General features: G+C 69.5%; 3 protein-coding genes across 7 annotated transcripts in view; 1 reads left to right on the top strand and 2 right to left on the bottom strand.

The window, feature by feature from the left end:
• Positions 1–1363, bottom strand: part of LRCH4 (leucine rich repeats and calponin homology domain containing 4) — a 28435-nt gene extending 27072 nt beyond the window's left edge. For all 4 annotated transcript variants that reach the window (XM_043503703.1, XM_043503704.1, XM_043503702.1 and 1 more), the window contains exon 1: positions 1092–1363. In XM_043503703.1, the coding sequence (XP_043359638.1) occupies positions 1092–1209 (118 nt within the window). In that variant the 5' untranslated portion in view covers positions 1210–1363. The remainder of the gene's footprint in view (positions 1–1091) is intronic.
• Positions 1364–3873: 2510 nt separating this feature from the next.
• FBXO24 (F-box protein 24) lies at positions 3874–11274 on the top strand. Its single transcript, XM_038386040.2, has 10 exons — positions 3874–4080; positions 4908–5003; positions 5546–5732; positions 6402–6640; positions 6884–7106; positions 7413–7571; positions 8913–9034; positions 9343–9474; positions 10421–10591; positions 10954–11274. The coding sequence occupies exons 1-10, from the start codon at positions 3874–3876 to the stop codon at positions 11272–11274; spliced, it is 1857 nt and encodes a 618-aa protein (XP_038241968.2).
• Positions 11275–13022: 1748 nt separating this feature from the next.
• Positions 13023–21347, bottom strand: PCOLCE (procollagen C-endopeptidase enhancer). Of its 2 annotated transcripts, XM_038386176.2 has the most exons (10): positions 21128–21340; positions 19172–19280; positions 18750–19008; positions 18021–18101; positions 16061–16185; positions 15742–15878; positions 15344–15609; positions 14911–14982; positions 14636–14806; positions 13878–14299 (listed from the first exon to the last, which is right to left on the bottom strand). In XM_038386176.2, exons 1-10 carry the CDS (start codon positions 21235–21237, stop codon positions 14145–14147), a joined length of 1485 nt encoding a protein of 494 aa, XP_038242104.1. In that variant the 5' UTR covers positions 21238–21340; the 3' UTR covers positions 13878–14144. The 2 variants fall into 2 exon arrangements, with proteins under 2 accessions (XP_038242105.1, XP_038242104.1); XM_038386177.2 differs by lacking the exon at positions 18021–18101 and having other exon boundaries at positions 13023–14299; positions 21128–21347.
• Between the last annotated feature and the right edge of the window lie 1834 nt (positions 21348–23181).

The raw sequence follows: 23181 nt of genomic DNA, 5'->3' as shown, positions 1-23181 counted from the left end.
GTGTCTGCCTTAGCTACATGCAAGCGCCCCCAGGAAGAGAAAGGACAGCCTGGGGAGACGGGCTGGGCTGGGAATTCAGGAGAGCGGGGTTCAGTTCCTGCGTGATCTTGGGAAAGTCAGGTCAACTCTGCCTCAGTTTCCCAGCTGTAAAATCCCTTTGCCTTGTCTGTAGGATGCCTCCAATTTGCACCATAGGGCCCCGATCTCAGGGCAACCGTAACGCCCATCTCCAATGCAGCAACAGTCCATGAAGTCACCCGTTTCAGAGCCGTTTCACTTCCAGGTGACTCAACGGCGCAACGTTTGCAAGTTCCTTGTTTGCAGGAGAGATTCAGGCCTGACTCTCGCCAAGCAAAGCCGGGGCCTCGCCAGGGTGAGCGGACAGCGACCAGGACAAAGAACGCCAGGCACCTGCTGCGATAGTGACCCGGGCACAGCTCCACAGCCGCCCCATGCCCACCAGACCGGCGCCAGGCCTGGACCGGCACCCCCGGATGCTGCCCGCGGCCGGCGAAGGCGATCCCGGCGCTGAACGACGCGATGCACTGGGGCACAAAGGGCCGTGTGTCTGCCCCCCCCGGCCCATCCGAACAGCGTTGTCTCGGCAGCTCCGGCCCCCGGGCTCCCAGCCCGCAGGGACGCCGCGGACGCCAGAGCCAGCAGGAAGGGGGTGCGAAGAGGGACGGGCCGCGGGCGAGCACCCCAGGGAGCCGAGCGTGGCTACACCCCTGGGGGGCAGGATTCGGCCACGGGGTGGGTGTGGGGGCCCGGGAGCGGCTGGGGGGTGCACCGGGGAAGTGGCAGGGCCGGGCCCAGGTGAAGGGGGCGGGGCCTGGGAGGGCGATGTGATGGCAAGGGGTGCAAGGGGGCGGGGCCCGGCGAGATGGGGGCGGGGCCCGGCGCGGGCGGGTAGGGGGGGTCCCGCTGGCGGGGGGCGGTGCCCGGCGCGGGCGGGGAGGGGGGGGGTCCGCCTGGCGGGGGCGGGGGCCCGGCGCGGGTGGCGGGGAGGGGGGGCGGGGCCGAGGGGGCGGGCCCGGCGCGGGGCGGGGAGGGTGTGGGGTCCGCTGGCGAGGGGGGGGCGGGGTCTCCACCGGCCTGGGTGGCTGGTCGCCTCAGGTCCAGCGCCGCGCCGCTGCGCCGCCCGGGGAAGAGCCGGCAGTAGCCGCCGCCCCGCCGGCTCAGGCTGCCCGACGGGTCGTGCCGGCCCATCCTCCAGAGGCCGCTCGGTGGCGGGCCCGGGCGGGCGCGGGGGGGCGGGGGCAGCTTCCGGCTCCGCCTCGCCCGCCGCAATCCCGGGAGCCGGGGACTCCGCTCGCTGCGGCCCGCCGCTGCTAGACTGAGCGGCCGGGCCGCGAGGGGGAGCCCAGCCCTAGCCAAGGGGGCGGGGCCGGGAGCGCCGCCGTGGCCAATCAACGGGCAGGGGGTGGGGCTCGCAAGGAGCCAGCCAGTGGCGCTCGGCCAATCAGACTTTAGGTGGGCGAGGCCTAATTCTACACGGCAGCCAATCCGCTCTGAAAGGGCGCGGCCTCTGTTTTAGCCTCTCCCAATCACAGCGCCTCTAGGGCATCTGGGGTATTTAGCCAACCAGCTAACAGGAGGCGGGCCGTATCAAAAGCTCAGCCAATCACGTCGGGGAATGGACAGGTCCTCTGGCCCCGTCAGCCAATGGCAATGTAGAAGGCGGAGCTAGTCTACCCGCCGCAGTCAATCATACCCAGGTGGCTGGGCTTGAGTTCCATAATGGCCCAATCACAAGGCTAGCTCTCCCCAACCAATCAGCTCAGAAGCTGTGGGTAACGCCTCACCTGATTCAGCCAATCACACTAGGAAAGGCGGGGTCTTCCTATGATTGACAGAACACCTACCTATCAGAACACGGCTCCCCAGCCATCTGCGTCACAAGGCGGCAACAGTTGAATGCGTGAACAGCCTGGTGCGGGGGGCGGAGCTGTTGCAGCGTTCAGCCAATCACACGAGGAAGAATGCGTTGCACGTTATGAGTGACTACTTGACTGGCCAATCAGAAGGATACTCCCGTCCGTGGGGGGCGAGAAGGGCCGTGAAGCCAGAGTGACAGCCCAGCTGGCCAATCAGAGCGCGAAGCACCACAGGGAAGGCGGGACATACCCTGAGCGAGAGGCAGCGCAGCTGGGCAATCTGAGAAAGAATCACTCCGGGTGGGCGGGCACTGAGAGGAGAATGACAGCCCAACTAGCCAATAGCAAGAGAAGGAGATGTGAAAAAAGGGCGGGACCTAATATGAAGAGACCCATGACTACCTCAGGCCCATTCCACTCTCGTGCGAGGCACGGGGGGAGGGGAAGCGTCCCCCTTTCGTGCAAGGCACCAGGGGAGGGGAAGCGTCCCCCTCTTGTGCAAGGCACGGGGAGGGGAAGCGTCCCCCTCTCGTGCGAGGCACCAGGGAGGGGAAGCGTCCCCCTCTTGTGCAAGGCACCAGGGGAGGGGAAGCGTCCCCCTCTCGTGCAAGGCACCAGGGGAAGGGAAGCGTCCCCCTCTTGTGCAAGGCACGGGGAGGGGAAGCGTCCCCCTCTCGTGCAAGGCACCGGGAGGAGGGGAAGCGTTCCCCTCTCGTGCGAGGCACCGGGAGGAGGGGAAGCGTCCCCCTTTCGTGCAAGGCACCAGGGGAGGGGAAGCGTCCCCCTCTTGTGCAAGGCACGGGGAGGGGAAGCGTCCCCCTCTCGTGCGAGGCACTGTGGGGAATTGTTCCAAATCCCACCTCAAGCCCCAAGACTGACCGACAGAGGACCCCAGGGCGGCACAAGGGAGTACGGTGCTCTGGGCAGCAGGGTGGGGTGCAGCAGGGGGCTCTCCCCACAGCAATCAGGGCTGGCCCCATACCTCTGTGGGTCTTTGCTGCGGGGAGCAGGGTCTGGCTCCGATGCCCAGTGGGGTACTGTGGGGCGGTGCCTAGGCAGCAGGGCCTGGCCCGAGGTCCCAGTGGGGCGCTGTGGCGCGGTGCCAAGGCAGCGGGGCCTGGCCCGAGGTCCCAGTGGGGCGCTGTGGGGCGGTTGCCAAGGCAGCGGGGCCTGGCCCGAGGTCCCAGTGGGGCACTGTGGGGCGGTGCCTAGGCAGCGGGGCCTGGCCCGAGGTCCCAGTGGGGCGCTGTGGGGCGGTGCCAAGGCAGCGGGGCCTGGCCCGAGGTCCCAGTGGGGCGCTGTGGGGCGGTGCCAAGGCAGCGGGGCCTGGCCCGAGGTCCCAGTGGGGCGCTGTGGGGCGGTGCCAAGGCAGCGGGGCCTGGCCCGAGGGTCCCAGTGGGGCGCTGTGGGGCGGTGCCAAGGCAGCGGGGCCTGGCCCGAGGTCCCAGTGGGGCGCTGTGGGGCGGTGCCAAGGCAGCGGGGCCTGGCCCGAGGTCCCAGTGGGGCGCTGTGGGCGCGGTGCCAAGGCAGCGGGGCCTGGCCCGAGGTCCCAGTGGGGCGCTGTGGGGCGGTGCCAAGGCAGCGGGGCCTGGCCCGAGGTCCCAGTGGGGCGCTGTGGGGCGGTGCCAAGGCAGCGGGGCCTGGCCCGAGGTCCCAGTGGGGCGCTGTGGCGCGGTGCCAAGGCAGCGGGGCCTGGCCTGAGGTCCAGTGGGGCGCTGTGGGGCGGTGGCCAAGGCAGCGGGGCCTGGCCCGAGGTCCCAGTGGGGCGCTGTGGGGCGGTGCCAAGGCAGCGGGCCTGGCCCGAGGTCCCAGTGGGGCGCTGTGGCGCGGTGCCAAGGCAGCGGGGCCTGGTCCGAGGTCCCAGTGGGGCGCTGTGGGGCAGTGCCAAGGCAGCGGGGCCCAGCCCGAGGTCACAGTGCCCAGCCGTGAGGTCAGAGCCCGTCACCCCGGCGCCAGGCTCTGTGAAGCCGTGGGGCAGGCGCCAGCTCACAGAGCCATGTCCCGGGGAGATGGGCGGGCTGGGCCGGGGCCCCCCTGGCCATGCTGGGGGCAGCGCTGTGGGTCGCTGCAGAGTCTGCCCAGTGGCCGGAGCCGGGCGCCGGGGGCGCGGGCAGGGATGGGCGACCGACGCTCGGCCAGGCGCCTGCGGTACCGGCGGCTCCAGCGCGGCTCCCGGCTCTTGGGGGGCGACGAAGCCATGGGGGTGAGCGGCCTGGGGGGGGCAGCATTGGGGGGGCGTCGTGGGGCAGGGGTCCAGGGCTCAGAGGGGGGCACTATGGGGCAGGGGACTGGGTGGGGGCTCAGCAGGGGGCTCTGTGGGGCAGGGGGCTCAGCGGGGGGCCCCCTGGGGCAGGGGGTGGGGCGAGGTCTCACCAGGGGGCACCGTGGGACAGGAGATTCAGCAAGGGGCACTGTGGGGCAGGGGGTGGGGCTGGGGGCTCAGAAGGAGGGTGCCATGGGGAGGGGGTGGGATCGAGGGCTCAGCAGGGGGCACGCCATGGGGCAGGGGAGGCTCATTGGGGGCGCTCTTCCTTGGCTGGCCCCATAACAATCCCCCTCCCACCCAGCTGTCCGATCCCAGGGGTACCCCATGGATTGAGCCGCTGTGTGGGCAGGAAAACAGCGCCCCCTGCTGCCCCACTGCGGAAGGGCCCCGAGCCTGCCCCACCAGCTGTGCCAGCCACCCCTGGGCCCCTTCCTCGCCTGCTGCCCCAGCCCAGCCCCCCGAGGAGCACGATGGGGGGCAGTCAGTAGCCCTTCGGGGGTCATAGGGAGAGAGCTGGGGGTGGTGTGGAGCTGTGGGGCAGGGAGGAAGCTGTGGGGAGGCAGGGGGCACAGGGGTTGCTGTGGGGCAGGAGGGGGCACAGGGAGGGGATGCTGTGGGGCAGGCAGGCGGCCCAGTGTGATGCCATGGGGCAGGTGGCTGGAGGCATATGGGGCAGGTGGGTGGCCATGGGGCAGATGCTCAGCACCTGTGGGGGGGACAGGACCCATCCCCCACCCAACCCCTCCCTGCCCTTCCCCCCACAGGCCAAGCGCCTGTGCTGCAGCCAGGGGGTGGGGGCCGCTGAGGGCAGCACGGACTCAGGGGGCTCAGCCCCCATCCAGCGCCTCCCCCCGGAGCTGGTGAGTCAGCACAGGGCGAGCTGGGGAGCTAGAGCCATGGGTCCGTCGAGCCCAGAGGGCCCCACACCTGGAGGGCTGGGTCCCTATAGTCCAGAGGGCCCCACACCCGGGGGGCTGGGTCTGTCGAGCCCAGAGGGCCCCACACCCGGAGGGCTGGGACCCTATAGCCCAGAGGGCCCCACACCCGGAGGGCTGGGTCCCTATAGCCCAGAGGGCCCCACACCCGGGGGGCTGGGTCCGTCGAGCCCAGAGGGCCCCACGCCTGAGGGGCTGGGTCCGTAGAGCCCAGAGGGCCCCACACCCAGAGGGCTGGGTCCCGATAGCCCAGAGGCCCCACACCTGGAGGGCTGGGTCCCTATAGTCCAGAGGGCCCCACACCCGGGGGGCTGGGTCTGTCGAGCCCAGAGGGCCCCAGACCTGGAGGGCTGGGTCCCTATAGCCCAGAGGGCCCCATACCCGTGGGGCTGGGTCCGTTGAGCCCAGAGGGCCCTGCGCCGTGGGTCACTCTGGGGGTCCTGCCCCCTCCTCTCGTCCCCCCCCAGCTGGATCACATCGTCTCCTTCCTACCGGTGCGGGACGCGGTGGCCCTGGGCCAGACGTGCCGGTACCTGCGCCAGGCGTGCGACAGTGAGGGCGTCTGGCGCCGGGTCTGCCGCCGGCTCTGCCCACGGCTGCGCCAGGAGGGCACGGCTGGCACCCGCCCCTGGAAGAGAGCCGCCATCCTCAACTGTCAGTACTGGCTGCCGGGGGGAGGGGCTCGCACGAGGGAGGGGCGGGGCTTGCACAGGGGAGGGGTGCTGCTTTGCATGAGGGAGGAGTAGGGCTAACATGGGGAAGAGGCAGGGCTCGCACGAGGGAAGGTGGGGCTCAGATGAGGGAGGGAGGCTCGCACGAGGAAGGAGCAAGACTCTCACAAGGGAGGGGCAGGGCTCGCACGAGGAAGGAGCAAGACTCTCACAAGGGAGGGATGGGGCTTGCGCGGGGAGAGGCAGGGCTCGCATGAGGGAGGAGGGAGACTCTCACAAGGGAGGGGAGGGACTTGCACGAGGGAGGAATGCTGCTTCGCATAAGGGAGGAGTGGGGCTCACACGGGGAAGGGGCAGGGCTCGCACAAGGGAGGGTGGGACTCACAAGAAGGAGGGCGGGTCTCACACAAGGAAGAAGCAAGACTCTCACAAGGGAGGGGCAGGGCTCGCACGAGAAGGAGCAAGACTCTCAAGGGAGGGATAGGGCTGGCGGGGGGAGGGGCAGGGCTCGCATGAGGGAGGGCGGGGCTCGCACGAGGGAGGGGTGGTGTTTCACACTAGGGGCGGGGCTTACAGAAGGGAGAGGCGGGGCTTATGCAGTGTCAGCACCCCCCGCTGACCCCACCCCTGGATTGTGTGCCTGCCCCCCCAGACACTAAGGGCCTGTACTTCCAGACCTTCGGGGGGCGCCGGCGCTACCTGAGCAAGTCGGTGGCCCCGCTGCTGTCCCACGGCTACCGCAAGTTCCTGCCCACCAAGGAGCACGTCTTCGTCCTGGACCACGGCGGGACCCTCTTCTTCCTCCGCAACGCCCTGGTCTCCTCGGCCCCGGGCCACCTCCAGTGGAAACGGGCCTGTCGCTACGTGGTGCTGTGCCGGAGCGCCAAAGACGTGAGCCCCACTGGTGGCAGCGGTGGGATGGTTCTCAATTCCCCGCCCCCCCGAGCCAGCCGGTCCCCGCCCTGGGGCTGGAGGGGAACCGGTGTCCCCTAGTGGGGACAGGCCCCGCGCCCCATTCCCCGCCCCGCTGAGCCAGCCAGTCCCCGCCCCGGGGCCGGCGTCCCCTAGCAGGGACAGGCCCCGCGCCCCATTCCCCGCTCCACAGCAGCACCGTCCCTTCCCCCCCCCCCGCAGTTCACCACGGACCCTCGGAGCGACGCGGGGTACCGGAAGTACGTGTACGTGCTGGCGGTGCGGGAGGCGGCACCGGGCGCCGGGCGGGCGTGCGACTGCGTGGAGGTCTATCTCCAGTCCAGCGGGCAGCGGGTCTTCAAGATGACGTTCCACGCCGCCATGCGCTTCCGGCAGCTGGTGCTGGTGGGGCAGGAGACGGAGCGGGTGCTGCTGCTGCTGACAGGTGCCCGGCGGGCGAGGGGGGGTGCCCCATAGCCAAGGGCTGGAGGGGGGGTGGGGTTTATTCCTCTGCTTCGGTGGCACGCGAGTCTTACTGTCCTAGACCAAGCCTGGGTGTGCCTCAGTTTCCCTGTGCGCTGTACCAATACGGCAGCGGTGGTAATGGAAACCCCACGTGTCCCAAGGGGGTACCCCATAGCCAAGGGCGAGTGGGGGGCAGGAGAGGGGGGAGCTGTGGGGCCCGGAGATCCCCGATCCCCACGGCGTCCGCCCTGACCCCCCCGCCGGTTCGGGGCCCATCTCTCGGCAGAGGAGGGGAAGATTTACAGCCTGCTGGTGAACGAGACGCAGCTGGACCAGCCCCGCTCCTACACGGTGCAGCTCGCCCTGCGCAAGGTGTCCCGGTGCCTGCCCCACCTCGCCGTGCGGGCCATGACCTCCAACCAGAGCAGCGCCGCCTTCCTCACCGGTATGGGGGTCCCCGCGCCCCACAGCGCACCTCACAGCCTGACCCATAGCCCCCTACGGACCCCTCATCCCCACCTGCAGCCCCACCTCGCCGTGCGGGCCATGACCTCCAACCAGAGCAGCACCGCCTTCCTCACCGGTATGGGGGTCCCCACGCCCCACAGCGCGCCCCACAGCCTGACCCATAGCCCTTGCGGACCCCTCATCCCCACCTGCAGCCCCACCTCGCCGTGCGGGCCATGACCTCCAACCAGAGCAGCACCGCCTTCCTCACCGGTATGGGGGTCCCCACGCCCCACAGCGCGCCCCACAGCCTGACCCATAGCCCTTGCGGACCCCTCATCCCCACCTGCAGCCCCACCTCGCCGTGCGGGCCATGACCTCCAACCAGAGCAGCACCGCCTTCCTCACCGGTATGGGGGTCCCCACGCCCCACAGCGCGCCCCACAGCCTGACCCATAGCCCTTGCGGACCCCTCATCCCCACCTGCAGCCCCACCTCGCCGTGCGGGCCATGACCTCCAACCAGAGCAGCGCCGCCTTCCTCACCGGTATGGGGGTCCCCGCACCCCACAGCGCACCTCACAGCCTGACCCATAGCCCCCTACGGACCCCTCATCCCCACCTGCAGCCCCACCTCGCCGTGCGGGCCATGACCTCCAACCAGAGCAGCACCGCCTTCCTCACCGGTATGGGGGTCCCCACGCCCCACAGCGCGCCCCACAGCCTGACCCATAGCCCTTGCGGACCCCTCATCCCACCTGCAGCCCCACCTCGCCGTGCGGGCCATGACCTCCAACCAGAGCAGCGCCGCCTTCCTCACCGGTATGGGGGTCCCCGCGCCCCACAGCGCACCTCACAGCCTGACCCATAGCCCCCTGCGGACCCCTCATCCCCACCTGCAGCCCCACCTCGCCGTGCGGGCCATGACCTCCAACCAGAGCAGCGCTGCCTTCCTCACCGGTATGGGAGTCCCCGCGCCCCACAGCCTGACCCATAGCCCCCTGCGGACCCCTCATCCCCACGCGCAGCCCCACCTCGCCGTGCGGGCCATGACCTCCAAACAGAGCAGCACCGCCTTCCCCACCGGTATGGGGGCTCCTGTGCCCCCCGGCCCGACCCACCGCCCGACCCATAGCCCCCCGAGCAGCAACCCCCATCCTGCAGCCCCCCGAGTGTCCCTCAGCCTGATCCACAGGCCCCAACATGGTGTGACCCCCCCATCCCTACCCACAGCCCCCCGAGTGCCTCTCAGCCTGACCCGCAGCCCCCTGCTTTAATCCTGCATGGGGGAATCTCTCCGGTCTGACTCCCCCCTCGCCTGCTGTGACCCCCTCTCCCAGACAAGGGGGCCGTGTATTTCGAAGTCCACGCGCCGGGCGTCTATCGTGACCTCTTCGGGACCCTTCACGCCTTCGACCCCCTGGATCTGCAGATGCCGCTGGCCCTCGCCCTGCCCGCCAAGGTCAGCGGTGGGTATTGGGGGGCCGGGGGGAGCTTGGGCGGGTTGGGGGTGCTGGGAAATCTGGGGGGAGCTGGGAGGATTGGGAGGGCTGGGAGGAGCTCGGGCAGGGCTGGGGTTGTGTGGGGATTGGGGGGCCCAGGGCCCTGATTTGGGGGTGACTGGGGGTGGTGCTGGGGGGAAGGTCCCAGGGGGTGGGGGATGGGTCCGGGAGCCTTGTTTGAGGGGGGGCAGCGTTGACAGGGGTGTGACCACCCCAGGATTGTCCCCTTGCCCCAGGCGCCCTCCTGACCCTGCCCTGCCCCCCCCAGGTCCTGTCCTGCGCCCTCGGCTACAACCACCTGGGGCTGCTGGACGAGTTCGGGCGGCTCTTCATGCAGGGGAGCAACCGCTACGGGCAGCTGGGCACCGGGGACAAGATCGACCGCGGGGAGCCCACGCTGGTGAGAGCCCCCCCGGGGCCCCACAGCCCCCCCGAGCTCCCCTGGCACCCCACAGCCCCCCATAGCACCCCAGCCCCCATAGCCCCCCCAAAGCACCCCAGACCCCTATAGCGCCCCTGAGCTCCCTGGCACCCCACAGCCCCCCCTGAGCTCCCCTGGGCCCCCCAGCCACTCATAGTCCCCCAGCAACCCACAGCCCCCCCGAACTCCCCTGGGTCCCCCGAGCCCCCCGGCACCCCACAGCCCCCCCTGCCCCCATAGCCCCCCAAGCACCTTGGTGCCCCACAGCCCTCCCTGAGCTCCCCCTCAGGCTCCCAATAGGCCCCCAGAGTCCTCTAGCCCTCCATAGCCCCCTCCAGGCTCTCAGCACCCCACAGCCGAGCTCCCACAGCCCCCCCAGGCCTCCCGGAGACCCACAACCCACCATAGCCCCTCTGGGCCCCTTGGCCCCTATAGCTGCTCCAGGCCCCCTACAGTCCCACATAGTCCCTCTGGGCCACCACCCACTGCACCCCCCGTAGCTCCTCCGGGCCCCCCAAAGCTGCCCCAGCCCCCAAATCTCCTCTGGGCCCCCATAGCACCCCCCAATCCCCATAGCCCCTCCGGGCCACCCACTGCACCCTCCAGCACCCAATAACCCCCCCAGCTCCTCTGGGCCCCCATAGCCCCTCTGGGCCCCCCCAGCACCCCCCGGCCCACCATAGCTCCTCCGGGCCACCCACTGCACCCTCCAGCACTCGATAACCCCCCAGCTCCTCTGGGCCCCCATAGCCCCTCCAGGCCCTCCCAGCCCCCACCGCATCTAGGGTCTCTCAGGCAGCCCCCCATTCCGAAGAACTTCCAACACCCCCCCAACATCCTCCCCAGACACCCACAAACCTCCAACAACTTTCCTCCCAGCTCGGGGCCCTCCCATGACTTGGCATCTTCTCCCCCCCCCGGGCAGGTTCATGGCCTCAAGTGCCCCCTGGACATCTGGTGCGGCCTCAACCACTCGCTGGCCCTGCTGCAGAGCCGGGAGCTGGGCCAGGCCGTGCTGGGCTGTGGCTGTGGGGCCGGGGGGCGGCTGCCCGGCTGGCCCAAGGGCAGTGCCACCTTCGTCAAGCTGCAGGTCAAGGTGAGAGGGGCCGGGGGGGAGCCGCCCCGCCCCAGAGTCAGCCGCAGCGGGGGGGGAGCAGAGCCTGGCACCAACAGCCGCCTCGCCCCAGAGTCAGCCGCATCAGGATGGGGGGCAGAGCCTGGCACCAGCAGCCGCCCCGCCCCAGGGTCAGCCGCACCGGGGGGGGGAGCAGAGCCTGGCACCAACAGCCGCCTCGCCCCAGAGTCAGCCGCATCAGGATGGGGGGGCAGAGCCTGGCACCAAGAGCCGCCCCGCCCCAGAGGTGGCCGCGTCTCAGGGCCGGGCAAAGGGTCTCTGGATAACCAGCCGCTCCGCCCCAGAGCCAGCCGCATTCCCCCCTCTCTCCGGCTCCCCGGCAGGTCCCGCTCTGCGCCAGCAGCCTGTGTTCCACCCGCGAGTGTCTCTACCTGCTGTCCAGCCACGACATCGAGGGGGGGCCGGCGTACCGCGAGCTGCCCCCCAGCCGGGCGCTCCCCCCGCCGGAGAGCCCGGGGCCCCAGGCCTGCGAGCAGTACCTGAGCCAGCTCCAGGGCTGCCCCACGCTGGCCGGGCGGCTGGCCAAGGTCAAGGAAGCCGTGGGGGCCCTGCCCCTACCCCCCTGCCAGAAGGACTTCCTGTGGGAGGCCCTGGAGCTCATCCGGCGCTCGGCCCGGCCCCGCAGCCCCCCCGCCTGCAGCTAGCGGGGCCCCCAGATCCCGCCCGCGCTCCGCCCCCGCCAGCGGGGCCCCCCAAGTTCCCCCCAATCATGGACCACGATTGACAGACGCACACGCTAGAATTGGGAATTAATAAAGCACCAGAGGAGAAGCTGGTGGCGTGCTCTGGGGGGGCCGGACCCCTGGGGCCCAGGGTGGGATACCCGCTGTCCCCCCAGTCCATGCCCACCAGCCTATGCCGCCTTGAGCTGGGCCTGGAGCCCGAACCAGCCCACCAGGGCCGCCAGCAGAACCAGCATCACCCCGAGGGTGGGGAGGAAGGTGGGGCCGGGGGGCAGCCCCCCCAGCTGCCCCCTCTCGCCCTGGGTCATGGCCAGCTCAGGAAGGTGCAGCGGGGAGAACCGCTGGTGGCTCTGGCCCCCAGGCAGCAGCTCCCCGGCAGGCAGGAGAAGGGATCCAACAGTGAGGCCCCCCCGGCCTGCCAGGCCTTCGCCCCGGATCCAGGCTGGCGTGGGGGGGTGGCGTCCGTCTGTCTCCCGCCTCGACTTGGGATCTGGCAGGGTAGGGGGGCTCAGAGGCAGGGCATATGGGGGCCAGGTTCCTGTGCGATGGCGGGGGCTCAGAGGCAGGAGATATGGGGGGCAGGGTCCTGCAGGATGGGGGGGCAGGTTCCTATGGGGGGGCTCAGAGGCAGGGGATATGGGGGGCAGGCTCCTGCGGGATGGGGGGGCTCAGAGGCAGGGGATATGGGGGCAGGCTCCTGCGGGATGGGGGGGCTCAGAGGCAGGGGATATGGGGGGCAGGTTCCTGCGGGATAGGGGAGCTCAGAGGCAGGGGATATGGGGGGCAGGCTCCTGCGGGATGGGGGGGCTCAGAGGCAGGGGATATGGGGGGCAGGTTCCTGTGGGATGGGGGGGCTCAGAGGCAGGAGATAGGGGGGCAGGTTCCTGCGGGATGGGGGGGGCTCAGAGGCAGGGGATATGGGGGGAAGGATCCTGCGGGGGGCCTCCCTCCTCCTCTGTGTGCTACCCCCCTCTCCCTCGGTGCCTGGGTTAGAAGCCATGGGGGCCTCCAGGCTTCCTCCCCTCCCCCAGCTGATCGGGACCCCAAGCTCCCCCCCAGGTGGCGGGTCTTCAACGTTCTAACCCCGCCCCCCCCATGGAGCTTGAGCTTCCCAAGCCCCGCCCCCATCCCCTGCCAGCTGATACACACATTCCACACCCCCCCCCCGCCCAGTCTTAAAGGGGACGCTTCCCCCCACACTGGGGTGCCCCGTAGGTACAGGGCCCCCCATAGAGAGCAGGGGCCCCCTGTATCACGGTGGGGACAAACCTGGGGGGGGGTGACTGTGATCCCCTGGGAGCAGAAGGGGTCAGACGGGGTGGAAATGTGACCCCCCCGGCTCACTTCCCCCTGGGCTCACACAGGTTCCCCTTCGGCTATTGGGCCAAAGTGGGGGGCAGACACTGGGCCTGGCTGGACGGGGGGGTATGGGACACCTGAGTGCAGTCATGACATCCCCACACATCTGCTGGGCCCCCCACATCTGCTGGGCCAGGGTCACATCCCTGTCCCTGTGGCCTCTGCCCCCACTCCCAACCCGCAGCCCCCCCGGCCCTGCCAGTGCTCCTCATCCCCTACCCACAGCCCCCGCTAGCCCAGCCCTGGGCCCCCCAGCTCTGCTGGTGCCCCTCACTCCTGACCCCCAGTCCCCTGCCAGCCCAGCCCTTGGGTTATTTATGGCTCTGGGGGCGCGGGGGGGTTGTTCCAGCACCGGGCAGCACAGACACCTGTCCCACTGCCCGTGGTCACTGGCCCAGCACCAGCCAGGGCCCAGCCTCCCCCCAGGGTCCCTCTGGGTCAGGGCTGGGGCCCAGGGAGGGGGGTGAACTACCAGTGGGGAAGCTCAGCGGGGCTGGGGGGGCTGTACACCTGGGGGGCTGGGAGACAGAGCCGGGGAGGGGAACACAGGGTTCCCCCACCCCAGGGTCCTCAGGGAGGGAGGTGTCTGTGTCACACAGAGGATGCGCCCCCACAAAAGCTGTCCTGGCCGTGAGCCCCGACTCGGCCCCGCCCCTGCTTTCCCAGTGGAGGCCGCAGGAGTGGGGTGAATCCAGAGTGACTCTGGAGCAAACCCCAAGCGGACCGGAACGTGGGGGGATTGGAAAGGGAGTTCTGCTCTGAAGTGACTCCGGATCCGAGCCAACCCCGCATGAAACAGAAACTAGAGCGAAGCCGGAACGAATTTATCCCTGGCCAGGCCTGTTTTCGCTCCCCGCTCGCTCCTCCACCATCCAGCCCCGTGCCCCGCAAGTCCATTATCCCCGCCTGCCCCCCCCAGCCGCCAACCCACTGAGAGCTGCACAGAGGGGGCCAGGCCCCCTGGAGCCGAGTCCAGGCCAAACCCTGGGACAGCCACCAGGGGGCGCATGGAACCAGCTCCCCCCCCACCCCCACCCTGAACCAAGCGGGAGCCTCAGAGGGGCGGGGAGCCAGGACACCTGGGTTCTCTCCAGGCTCTGGGAGGGGGGTGGGGGCTGGTGGGTTAGAGTGGAGGAGGGGGATGGGAGCCAGGACTCCTGGGTTCTCTCCCCGACTCTGGGAGGGCAGGGGAGGCTGGTGGGTTAGAGCAGGAAAAGGGGGGTGGGGGGGCTGCATCTCTGCCCTGGCCCGTGGGAGCTGCTGCATAGTGATCTGTGCTTGTGCGATTCGCACGGAGATTCTGCCGTGCGAAGGGGGGCATGACCCCGGCGTACCACACCGCAGGCGGAACGTCCGCTTTGCTCCTTTATTTGGATACAGGGAGCTGGCCTCTCGGGGCTGGGCAGCGGGGGGGGGAGAGACAACATCCCCGCAAGTCAGACCCAACACCCCCAACCCTAGCCCCTCCGGGATCAAGCGTTCTTCTTCGGCACCCCCCCACACGGGCGCTTGCTGAGCGTAGTGAGGACCTGGTGCTGCTGCAGGCGATACGGGACCACGAAGCCCTCAGGGGGCAATTCGCCGACCCCTGCGGCGTTCACCCGGCCCATGAAGATGTAGCTGGAACCTGAGGGGGGTGGAGGGAGAGACAAGAGAATCAGGAGAGGTGGGAGATGCGCCCACCTCTGGGGCGGGGGTGGCTGGTGACATGGGGAACCCTCGCCCGGCACCGAGATGCAGCCACTTCTGGGGCAGGGCAGCTGGTGACACGGGGACCCCTCGCCCGGCGCTGAGATGCAGCCACTTCTGGGGCGGGGGGGCCGGTGACATGGGGACCTGGCGCTGAGATGCGCCCACCTCTGGGGCGGGGCAGCTGGTGACACAGGTACCCCTCGCCCGGCACTGAGATGCGCCCACCTCTGGGGCAGGGCTCCCCGTGGCCCAGAGCCCGCAGCTCACTCACCTTTCTTGAGGGCAGGGCACTGGCGGCAGGGGACCTCCAGGCGCAGGGTGGCCCCTTTCTCGGCCTGGGGCAGGCTCAGGGCTCCGGCCTTGTACGTGTTGAGGAGCGAGATGGTGGCTGTGACCCGGTCGCCAGCCCCTCGCACGGCGGTTTTCACAGTGCCGGTGATAACTGTGAGACAGGGCACGGGGGAGTGGGGTGAGTTCTTTGGGGTGCTTGGCCCACAGTCAGGGTAGCCCCCCCTTCCTCCCTCCCTGGACTCCTGGGTCCCTTACCAAAGTCGTTGGCACAGAAGTGGCCCTGGAGACTTCCCGACCGGCGGCATTTCTGGGGGCACTGAACCTTGGCTGGAGGGAGATGAGGGGGTTAGTGCTCAGCCTGGGGGGGGGCCAGCTTCCCCCCGACCCACATACCCCCTCCCACACATCACACAGCCCAGGGACCCCCCTGCCCAAACCTGCCAGAAGGCAGCCTAGAATTACAATGGCCGGGGGGGAGCTGTGGGTCAGGAGTAGGGGGCACCGGCAGGGCTGGGCTAGCAGGGGCTGCGGGTTGGGAGTGAGGGGCACCGGCAGGGCTGGGGGGGGCAGGGGGCTGCAGGTCGGGAGTGAGGGGCACCACATAAGTGGGGGGCAGGGCTGGGCTGGCAGGGCTGCGGGTCGGGCATCAGGGGCACCGGCAGGGCTGGTTCGCATGGGCCCATCTTACCCGGCGTCTTGGTGCTGGGCGGCTCGGCCTCGGGCGGGGCCCTGGTGGTGGGTTTGGGCTCGGGCGCCGGTTTGGGTTTCGCGGCGGGCTTGGTGCCGGCCTGGCCCGGTTTGGAGCCGGGGAAGATCCCGGGGGCGGGTTTCGCGGCCGTCTCGGTCACCTCCGTGGGGCTCTTGATGGCATAGGAGGCCGCGAAGCCGTCGGCCGTGACGCTGAGATCCGAGACGAACTGGACCAGGAGCTCGTTCCCCTCCGAGTAGATGGGGCTGCGGGGGAGACGGGTCAGAAAAAGCCTCCCGTGCCAGGCGCTGGCCCCACGGTGGGGCCGGGCTGGCTCAGGGGGGCGGGGAATGGGGCCCGGGACCCCAGAGGAGGGGAGGGGAGGGGCGGAGCCTCACCCGGGGGCACGGTCCCCGCAGAACTTGCCAACGCGCCGGGAGTCGTCGGTGGCCCCCCCGTGGAAAACGGCCACGTAGTCGTAGCGACAGTAGGTGTCGTCCTCCACGTCGAACTTCCCGAAGGTCAGTTCCACCACCTGGGGGGCGTGGCATGGAGTCAGCCCCGCCCCTCTGGTGCCTGAGCCCCGCCCCCATGGCGCCTCAGCCCCGCCCCCTCAGCCCCTTCCCGCCACATGGACCCTCTGCATCCCCCGCCCCACTCACCACGGTGACACCCAGCCCCACCCGCCTCACTCCCCACATGCCTGCCCCCCCGTACCTGGCCCGGGGGCGCGATGATGTGCCAGGAACAGCTGATCCCAGCTGGGTAGTTGCTCTCGGGCCAGTTCGGGGTCTTGAGGCTGCCCTGGGGCTTCTCCAGCTTTCCCCCGCAGAACTGATGCTCTGCAAGACACGGGGGGCGGGTCAGCGAGGGTAATGGGGAGCGCGCCGGCTCAGGGTGGAGCGTGCAAAGAGAGAGGTGAGTGTGCACAGGAAGTGTGCAAGAGTGTGTGCTCACTGGTCGTGCAGGGTATAAGGGTGCACAGGAATTGTGCAAATAAGTGTGAGCTTGGGAGAATTCTGTTGTGCCATACAGGGAAGCATGCAGATGAATGAGCCTGCATGGGCTGTGGACAGATATAGGGGTGCGCACAGGGAAACGTGCATGTAACTGTGCAAAAATAGGTGTGCATGCACATGAAGGCTGCATGAGTCAGATGGGCAAGGATATAGGTGAATGTGGCCAGAGCAGTTTGCAAATGAGCATAAGAGTGAGTGTGCATGAGGTGCACAAGATACACACAAATGTGCACACATGGACCTGAGTGTGCAAAGATGCAGGGCACTGTGCAAGTGGAAGACTGTGCACAGGGAAGACTTTAGTGTGCAAGAGCATGTGAGCGTGCCAAATCGTGAATGCACATGGGAGGCTGTGCACAGGTGCAGTGCCCAAGATGAGGTCTGTGCAAATCCCACCAAGCATGTGAGGAAACGGACAAACGTGCTGCCTGCCCGTGCAACCCTTGCTGTGTATATGTGCAATGGCAATAGTGCAAACTCCTCCCTGCCTGTCCAATGGGGCACAGGTCACCGTGCGAACGTGCAACCCCCCACCAGCGCATGCAGCCGGACCGCCATCCACCTGGCCATGTGAACACCTCTACCAGCACGTGCAAGGGTGCCAACGTCCACGCACAGTCATGGAAACCTGGACCGGTGAGTGTGTGAACTGCCTGCCCATGTGCAACCCCCCATCTGAGCATGCAAACCACTGGCAAGCGTGCAAACTGCCCACCCACTCTGGGGCCGGCAAACAGGCACCTGCCCATGTGCAAACCCCTGCACTAGTGCCACCCTGGCCCTTCTGGGTGTGAGCCCCCCCACTTACTTCTGCATGAGGCACATGAGCCAGCTCTGCCCCCCCCTCGGATCCCCCCGTGCTCCGAGCCCCTCGTCGGGGGCGGCCAGCTCTGGGGCAGCGCGGGGGCACGCGGCCGACGTCCCACAGACCCCGAAGCAGCCGGCGTCGCCCTGCCTGGGCTGGTGTTTGCTCAGCCCATGGCTTTGGGGGCATTGGCCCTTGGTGGGGGGGTAAGGGGAGGATGGGCAGCAGTGGGATAGGACGGAGGGGGGGGATGGGCAGTGGCGCCAGGAGTGGGGGAGGGGAGAGACGGCCTGGTAAAAACCAGCAATTTCCACGGATGCCGCGGTTGGTAATTACAGGCCGTGTGGGGAGCCGGGGGGGGGGACCGACAGGCGGGGCAGAAGCAGGCGGCCGGGGGTGGGGGGGTCTCACCCTGTCCAGCAGCCAAGCCCCCCCCACGCAGCCCCCCACCAGACACAGCAATGGGACGGCGATGCGGGGGTCAGATCCCGGGCTGGGGGGAGAAGGTGGCTGGTTTGGGGGTGCACGGCATGGGGGGGAACCCCCCCCATCGTCACACCCCCATTGGTGCAGGGCATTGTGGGTAACACGCTCCCAGCATCCTCTCTGCCCCGGCGCCAGTGCAGGGCATTGTGGGTAACAACTACCCAGCCTCCTCTCTGCGCCTCCAGCCCCTTTGCCCCAGGCCGCGATCCGACCACAATGGCGCCCCCGGGGGGCAGAGCCGGGGCGGGACGGGCCACGGCTTCCCCCAGGGCTGGGGGGGCCGGTCTCTGCGCCCTGTCCCAGCCCCCCCCACCTGCGGAGGGCGCCATTGCTGGCGGGGGGAGAGGGCAGGCGGCCGGATACTCACCGTCCCAGTAATGCCAGGACTCCCAGGCCAACCGGGAGTCTATATGGTTGGCGCCCCACTTCTGCCTTCCGCGCGGCCGGCCTGCAAAAGGTCCCGCAGGTTGGGATGGGTGGGGGGAGCCGCTGGGGGGCAGGCAGGGGCGGGGGGGCCATGCAAGCCGGAGACACGGGGCGCAGGCACCGGGGGGTTACGACGGCCGGGGAGGAGCCGGTGTGGGAAACGATTTCCCAGCATCCTCTCTGCCCCGGCATCAGTGCAAGGCATTGTGGGTAACAATTTCCCAGCATCCTCTCTGCCCTGGCAGCGGTGCAGGGCATTGTGGGTAACGATTACCCAGCATCCTCTCTGCCCTGGTGTCAGTGCAGGGCATTGTGGGCAACGCTTTTCCCAGCATCCTCTCTGCCCCTGGCCTCAGTGCAGGTGCATTTTGGGTAACGATTTCCCAGCATCCTCTCTGCCCTGGCGTCGATGCAGGTGCATTGTGGGTAACACTCCCAGCATCCTCTCTGCCCCTGGCAGCGGTGCAGGGCATTGTGGGTAACGATTTCCTAGCATCCTCTCTGCCCCGGTGGCGGCGCAGGTGCATTGTGGGTAACGATTTCCCAGCCTCCCCTGGGAGATCCAGCGGCCATGCACCCACTGGGGGGGGTCCCCCTGCAGCCAGCCTCCCCCGGGGGGAGCATGCGGGAGCCCCCAGCCGGGGCGGGGGGGCCGCCGGGGGGCTCTCACCGTTGACGTGGGGCAGGCCGGCGCTGAACCAGACCAGGAACCCGCGGCCCCCGGTGCCCTCGTCCGTCACCATGCGCAGCAGCATGTGGCGGCCGGTGGAGAGCAGGGCCCCGGGCCGGAAGGTGCCACAGAAGCGGCCCAGGGTCTGGGCGCCCACCGAGGGCCCGTTGAAGACCTCCAGCGAGTCGTAGCGGCAGCCGGGGTCCGGCTCCAGGTCGAAGACCCGGAAGGAGAGCATCACCACCTGGCCCTCGGGCACCTGGGGGGAGAGGCCGCGGGTGAGCGGGGGGCTGGCCGGCGGGGGGTCTGTGGCCTGGTGAGCGCTCAGACCCCCCCCACCGCTGCCCCATGCCCCCACCTCGCCCTCATCTGCACCCCGATCTCCCCACATCCCGCCCCGGCCCCGCCATCTCGCTCCGTACCGTGATGGTCCAGGTGCAGGTTTTGCTGGGCGGGTAGTGGTTGGGGAACCCCTCGCTGGCGATGTACCCCGAGTCGCCCACATGTTCCCCGCCACACAGGAATACAGGCCTGGGAGAGACCCCCAGAGTCACAGTCACTTGGGGGCCCCTCACTCCTGACCCACAGCCCCTGCCAGCCCCGCCCTGGGGTCCCCCAAGCCCTGCCCATTCCCCTCACTCCTGACCCACAGCCCCTGCCAGCCCCGCCCTGGGCTCCCCCAAGGCCTGCTGGTGCCCTTCACTCCCGACCCACAGCCCCTGCCAGCCCCACCCTGGGGTCCCCCAAGCCCTGCCCATTCCCTTCACTCCTGACCCACAGCCCCTGCCAGCCCGCCCTGGGGTCCCCCAAGCCCTGCCCATTCCCCTCACTCCTGACCCACAGCCCCTGCCAGCCCCGCCCTGGGGTCCCCCAAGCCCTGCCGGTGCCCCTCACTCCCGACCCACAGCCCCTGCCAGCCCCACCCTGGGGTCCCCCAAGCCCTGCCGGTGCCCCTCACTCCCGACCCACAGCCCCTGCCAGCCCCGCCCTGGACCCCCAGCTCTGCCGGTGCCCCTCACTCCCGACCCCGCAGCCCCTGCTAGCCCGGCCCTGGGCTCCCCTCTGGCCCTGCCCGTGCCCCTCACTCCCGACCCACAGCCCCTGCCAGCCCCACCCTGGGCTCCCCTCTGGCCCTGGGCCCTGGCGGGGAGCGGTGGAGGCAGCTGATGTCAGCATCCAGGATCCAGCATCTGTTTGTCCTGGCCCGGGCGCCGGGGGCCGGGAGAGCGGCCAGGCCACGGACGCGGGGGGGCCGTCCTGGCTCGTGAGGCCTCCGGACACGCTGGTGATCACACAAGTGAGCAGCCCCACGTCCCCGCCTGGTCCGTGTGCCCCGGCTTGGCCTGTGACAGCCTCCAGTGGGGATAAGCGCCCCCGGCCTGCCCCCCACCATCACCCTGACACTCAATCCGGCCCGGGGCCCCAGCCTCGCACACGTGTGTGACACTGCGGACGCACGGCCCTCTGTGGTGCACGGGGATGGAGCGGTGGTGGCAAGTGTGAAAACCCTGGGACACTCATTTTCCGGGGGGCAGGAGTGGTGTCTATAAGACAAAGCCCCAAATATCGGGGGGTTGGGTCCCCGGAGCCGGCTCTGTCCAGCCTTTGACCCCCAGATTTGGTGACCATAAAAATCTGCTTTTCACCTCCCCCCACCTGTCCCTGGGGTCCCAGCCTGGCCCTTCCCGCCCAGCTGCTCCCCCCCCCCGAGCTGCTCCCCCCCCAGGAGAATTCAGAGAATCCAGAGATCTTGGCTCATCCCCGGCATCTGGCAGCTTCAGCTCCAATCGCTAAAACCTTCCAGATGTGCTGGAACCAGCCTGTCCCGGCTCCCCGCAGCTCCACCGGTACCCCCCACTCCCGACATGCAGCCCCCCAGCTCCGCCGGTGCCCCCCAGCTCCCGATACGCAGCCCCCCGGCCCGGCCGGTGCCCCCCAGCTCCCGACCCGCAGCCCCCCAGCTCCGCCGGTGCCCCCCAGCTCCCGACCCGCAGCCCCCCGGCCCGGCCGGTGCCCCCCAGCTCCCGACCCGCAGAGCCCAGCTGGGGCAGGGATCAGGGGCTGGGATAGCTGGAGGGGCAGGGGGGCCGGGGGGTAGGGATCAGGGGCAGAGGGGAGCTGGGGGAGTCATAGGACAGGGCAGTCGTGGGGCAGGGCTAGGGAAGCAGGGGGAGTTGTGGGGCAGGGATAGGGGATTGGATGGAGCGGGGGGGCAGGGGGAGTTGTGACACGGGGAGTCATGGGGCAGGGATTGGGGGGCAGGAGAGATATGAAGGAGTCAGGGGGCAGGGCTGGGGAGGCAGGGAGAGTCGTGGGCAGGGATGGGGGGCAGGAGGGAGCTGGGGGAGTTGCGGGGCGGGGATGGGGGGCTGCGGTACCTCGTGGCGTTAGGGGCAGGGGCAGGGGCGGGGTTCGGGTCGCTCTGCCCCATGGCGCAGCCCCACAGCAACAGCAACAGCGGCAGCGGCGGGCTCCGGGCCGGGCTCATGCTGGGGCCGGTTCGGGTCCGGTTCTGGTCTGGTCCCTGCGCGGACGGGCCGGGAAGCGGCGAGTCGGGCTCAGCGCAGCCTTAATGGGAAGGAGCTGGGGGGGAGGGGCGGGGGCGGGGGGAGGGACAGAGGATTCCCTGGGGGAGGGGTCTGTGGGGGGAGGGACTGGCTGGGGGATTCTCTGAGGGAGGGGTCCTTGCGGGGGAGGGGCTGTCTGGGGATTCCCTGGCGGCGGGGTCTGTGGGGGGCGGGGCTGTCTGGGGATTCCCTGGCGGAGGGGTCTGTGGGGGGAGGGGCTGTCTGGGGATTCCCTGGAGGAGGGGTCTGTGGGGGAGGGGCTGGCTGAGGATTCCCTGGAGGAGGGGTCTGTGGGGGGAGGGGTCTGTGAGGGGAGGGACTGGCTGGGGGATTCTCTGAGGGAGGGGTCCTTGCTGGGGAGGGGCTATCTGGGGATTCCCTGGAGGAGGGGTCTGTGGGGGGAGGGGCTGGCTGAGGAATTCCCTGGCGGAGGGGTCTGTGGGGGGAGGGGCTGTCTGGGGATTCCCTGGAGGAGGGGTCTGTGGTGGGAGGGGCTGTCTGGGGATTCCCTGGAGGAGGGGTCTGTGGGGAGGGGCTGGCTGAGGATTCCCTGGAGGAGGGGTCTGTGGGGGAGGGGTCTGTGAGGGGAGGGACTGGCTGGGGGATTCTCTGAGGGAGGGGTCCTTGCTGGGGAGGGGCTATCTGGGGATTCCCTGGAGGAGGGGTCTGTGGGGGGGAGGGACTGGCTGGGGGATTCCCAGGGGGCGGGGCCCATTCCCTCTCGGGGCGGTGCTGACGTGGCGCGGGGGGGGGGGCCGGCGGCCAATCAGCGACCGGGGAGGTGGAAGCGGCCCCTTGCGCTCGGGGAGGGGGAGGGGCGGGCGGCCCTGGGAGCCAAGGGGGGCGGGAGGCAGGGGCGGGCCAATGGGGACGCGGCGTGGGAGGGTCTAGCAGATGAGTGGTGGGGGTGGGGTATCTGAGGGGGTTCCTGAGGGTCCATTGGTGGACCCTGGGGGGGCGTGTCTGGGGGGAGCTGGGGGGTTCATTGTGGGCCCTGGGGGAAGCTGGGGGGTTTCCTGGGGGGTCCATTGGGGGGCCTGGAGAGTGATTTACAGGGTGGGGGAAGCTGGAGCTGGGGAAATCTCCCCTGGGGGGGAGGGCCCCCAAAGTGGTACAGTTCTGGGGTCCCCTTGTCTGTCCCCTCCCCCAGCTACAGGGACCTCAGGACCCTAATGCTCAGCGACCGCCCTGAGCTACAAACTGGGGGGGCTGGGGTGTAGTGGGGGGGCAATAGGCTGGGGAGGGAGCTATGGGGCACGAAGGTTATGGGGGGCTGGGCATGGTGGCGGCAGGAGGCTATGACATAGAAGCTGTTATCTTGCGGGGGGGCTGAGGTCCTGGCTCTGAGCCCTCCTTTCCCTCCCCACCTCCCATGTGGCACTAGGGGGTCACAGCCCCATGGTGAGTGGTGGAGGAGAGGGGGCTGGCCCCACTGCCCCTAGGCAACCTAAGGGGTCTTGTCCTGCAGGGAGTGGGGGGCTCAGTAGGGGGTGCTCTCCCCTGGTACTGCAGGGGCAGGGGATTCTTGTGTAAATAGCTGCCACCCTGCACCCCAGAGCTGGCTGCAGCTTCCCATTGGCCCCTCTTCTGCTCCTGCCCCCTAGCCTGGGCCCCACCCCTTGCTCGGGGACAAGGCCACGGTCCAATGCCAGGATTCCTGTGGCAGGCAGTTCCCCAGGGCCCGCCCCAGCCAGGCCCAGTTCTAGCCGCTGCAGCCACAAAGCTGTTGGCCCAAAGGGTTGAGTCACAAGTCGTGAACGCCCCCTTTCCTGCCCCCCAACCCCCCATCCCCACGGGGAGCGCGGCTGTGCCCGGCCAGAAAACAAACAGCCTGCGGTGAAGGGCTTTCATGGCAGAGCCAAGCG

The sequence above is a fragment of the Dermochelys coriacea genome, chromosome 28 (assembly GCF_009764565.3).
Source record: "Dermochelys coriacea isolate rDerCor1 chromosome 28, rDerCor1.pri.v4, whole genome shotgun sequence".
NCBI lineage: Eukaryota > Metazoa > Chordata > Testudines > Dermochelyidae > Dermochelys > Dermochelys coriacea.
The sequence above is the reverse complement of the archived record's forward strand: the minus strand, read 5'-3'. Positions and strand labels throughout refer to the sequence as shown.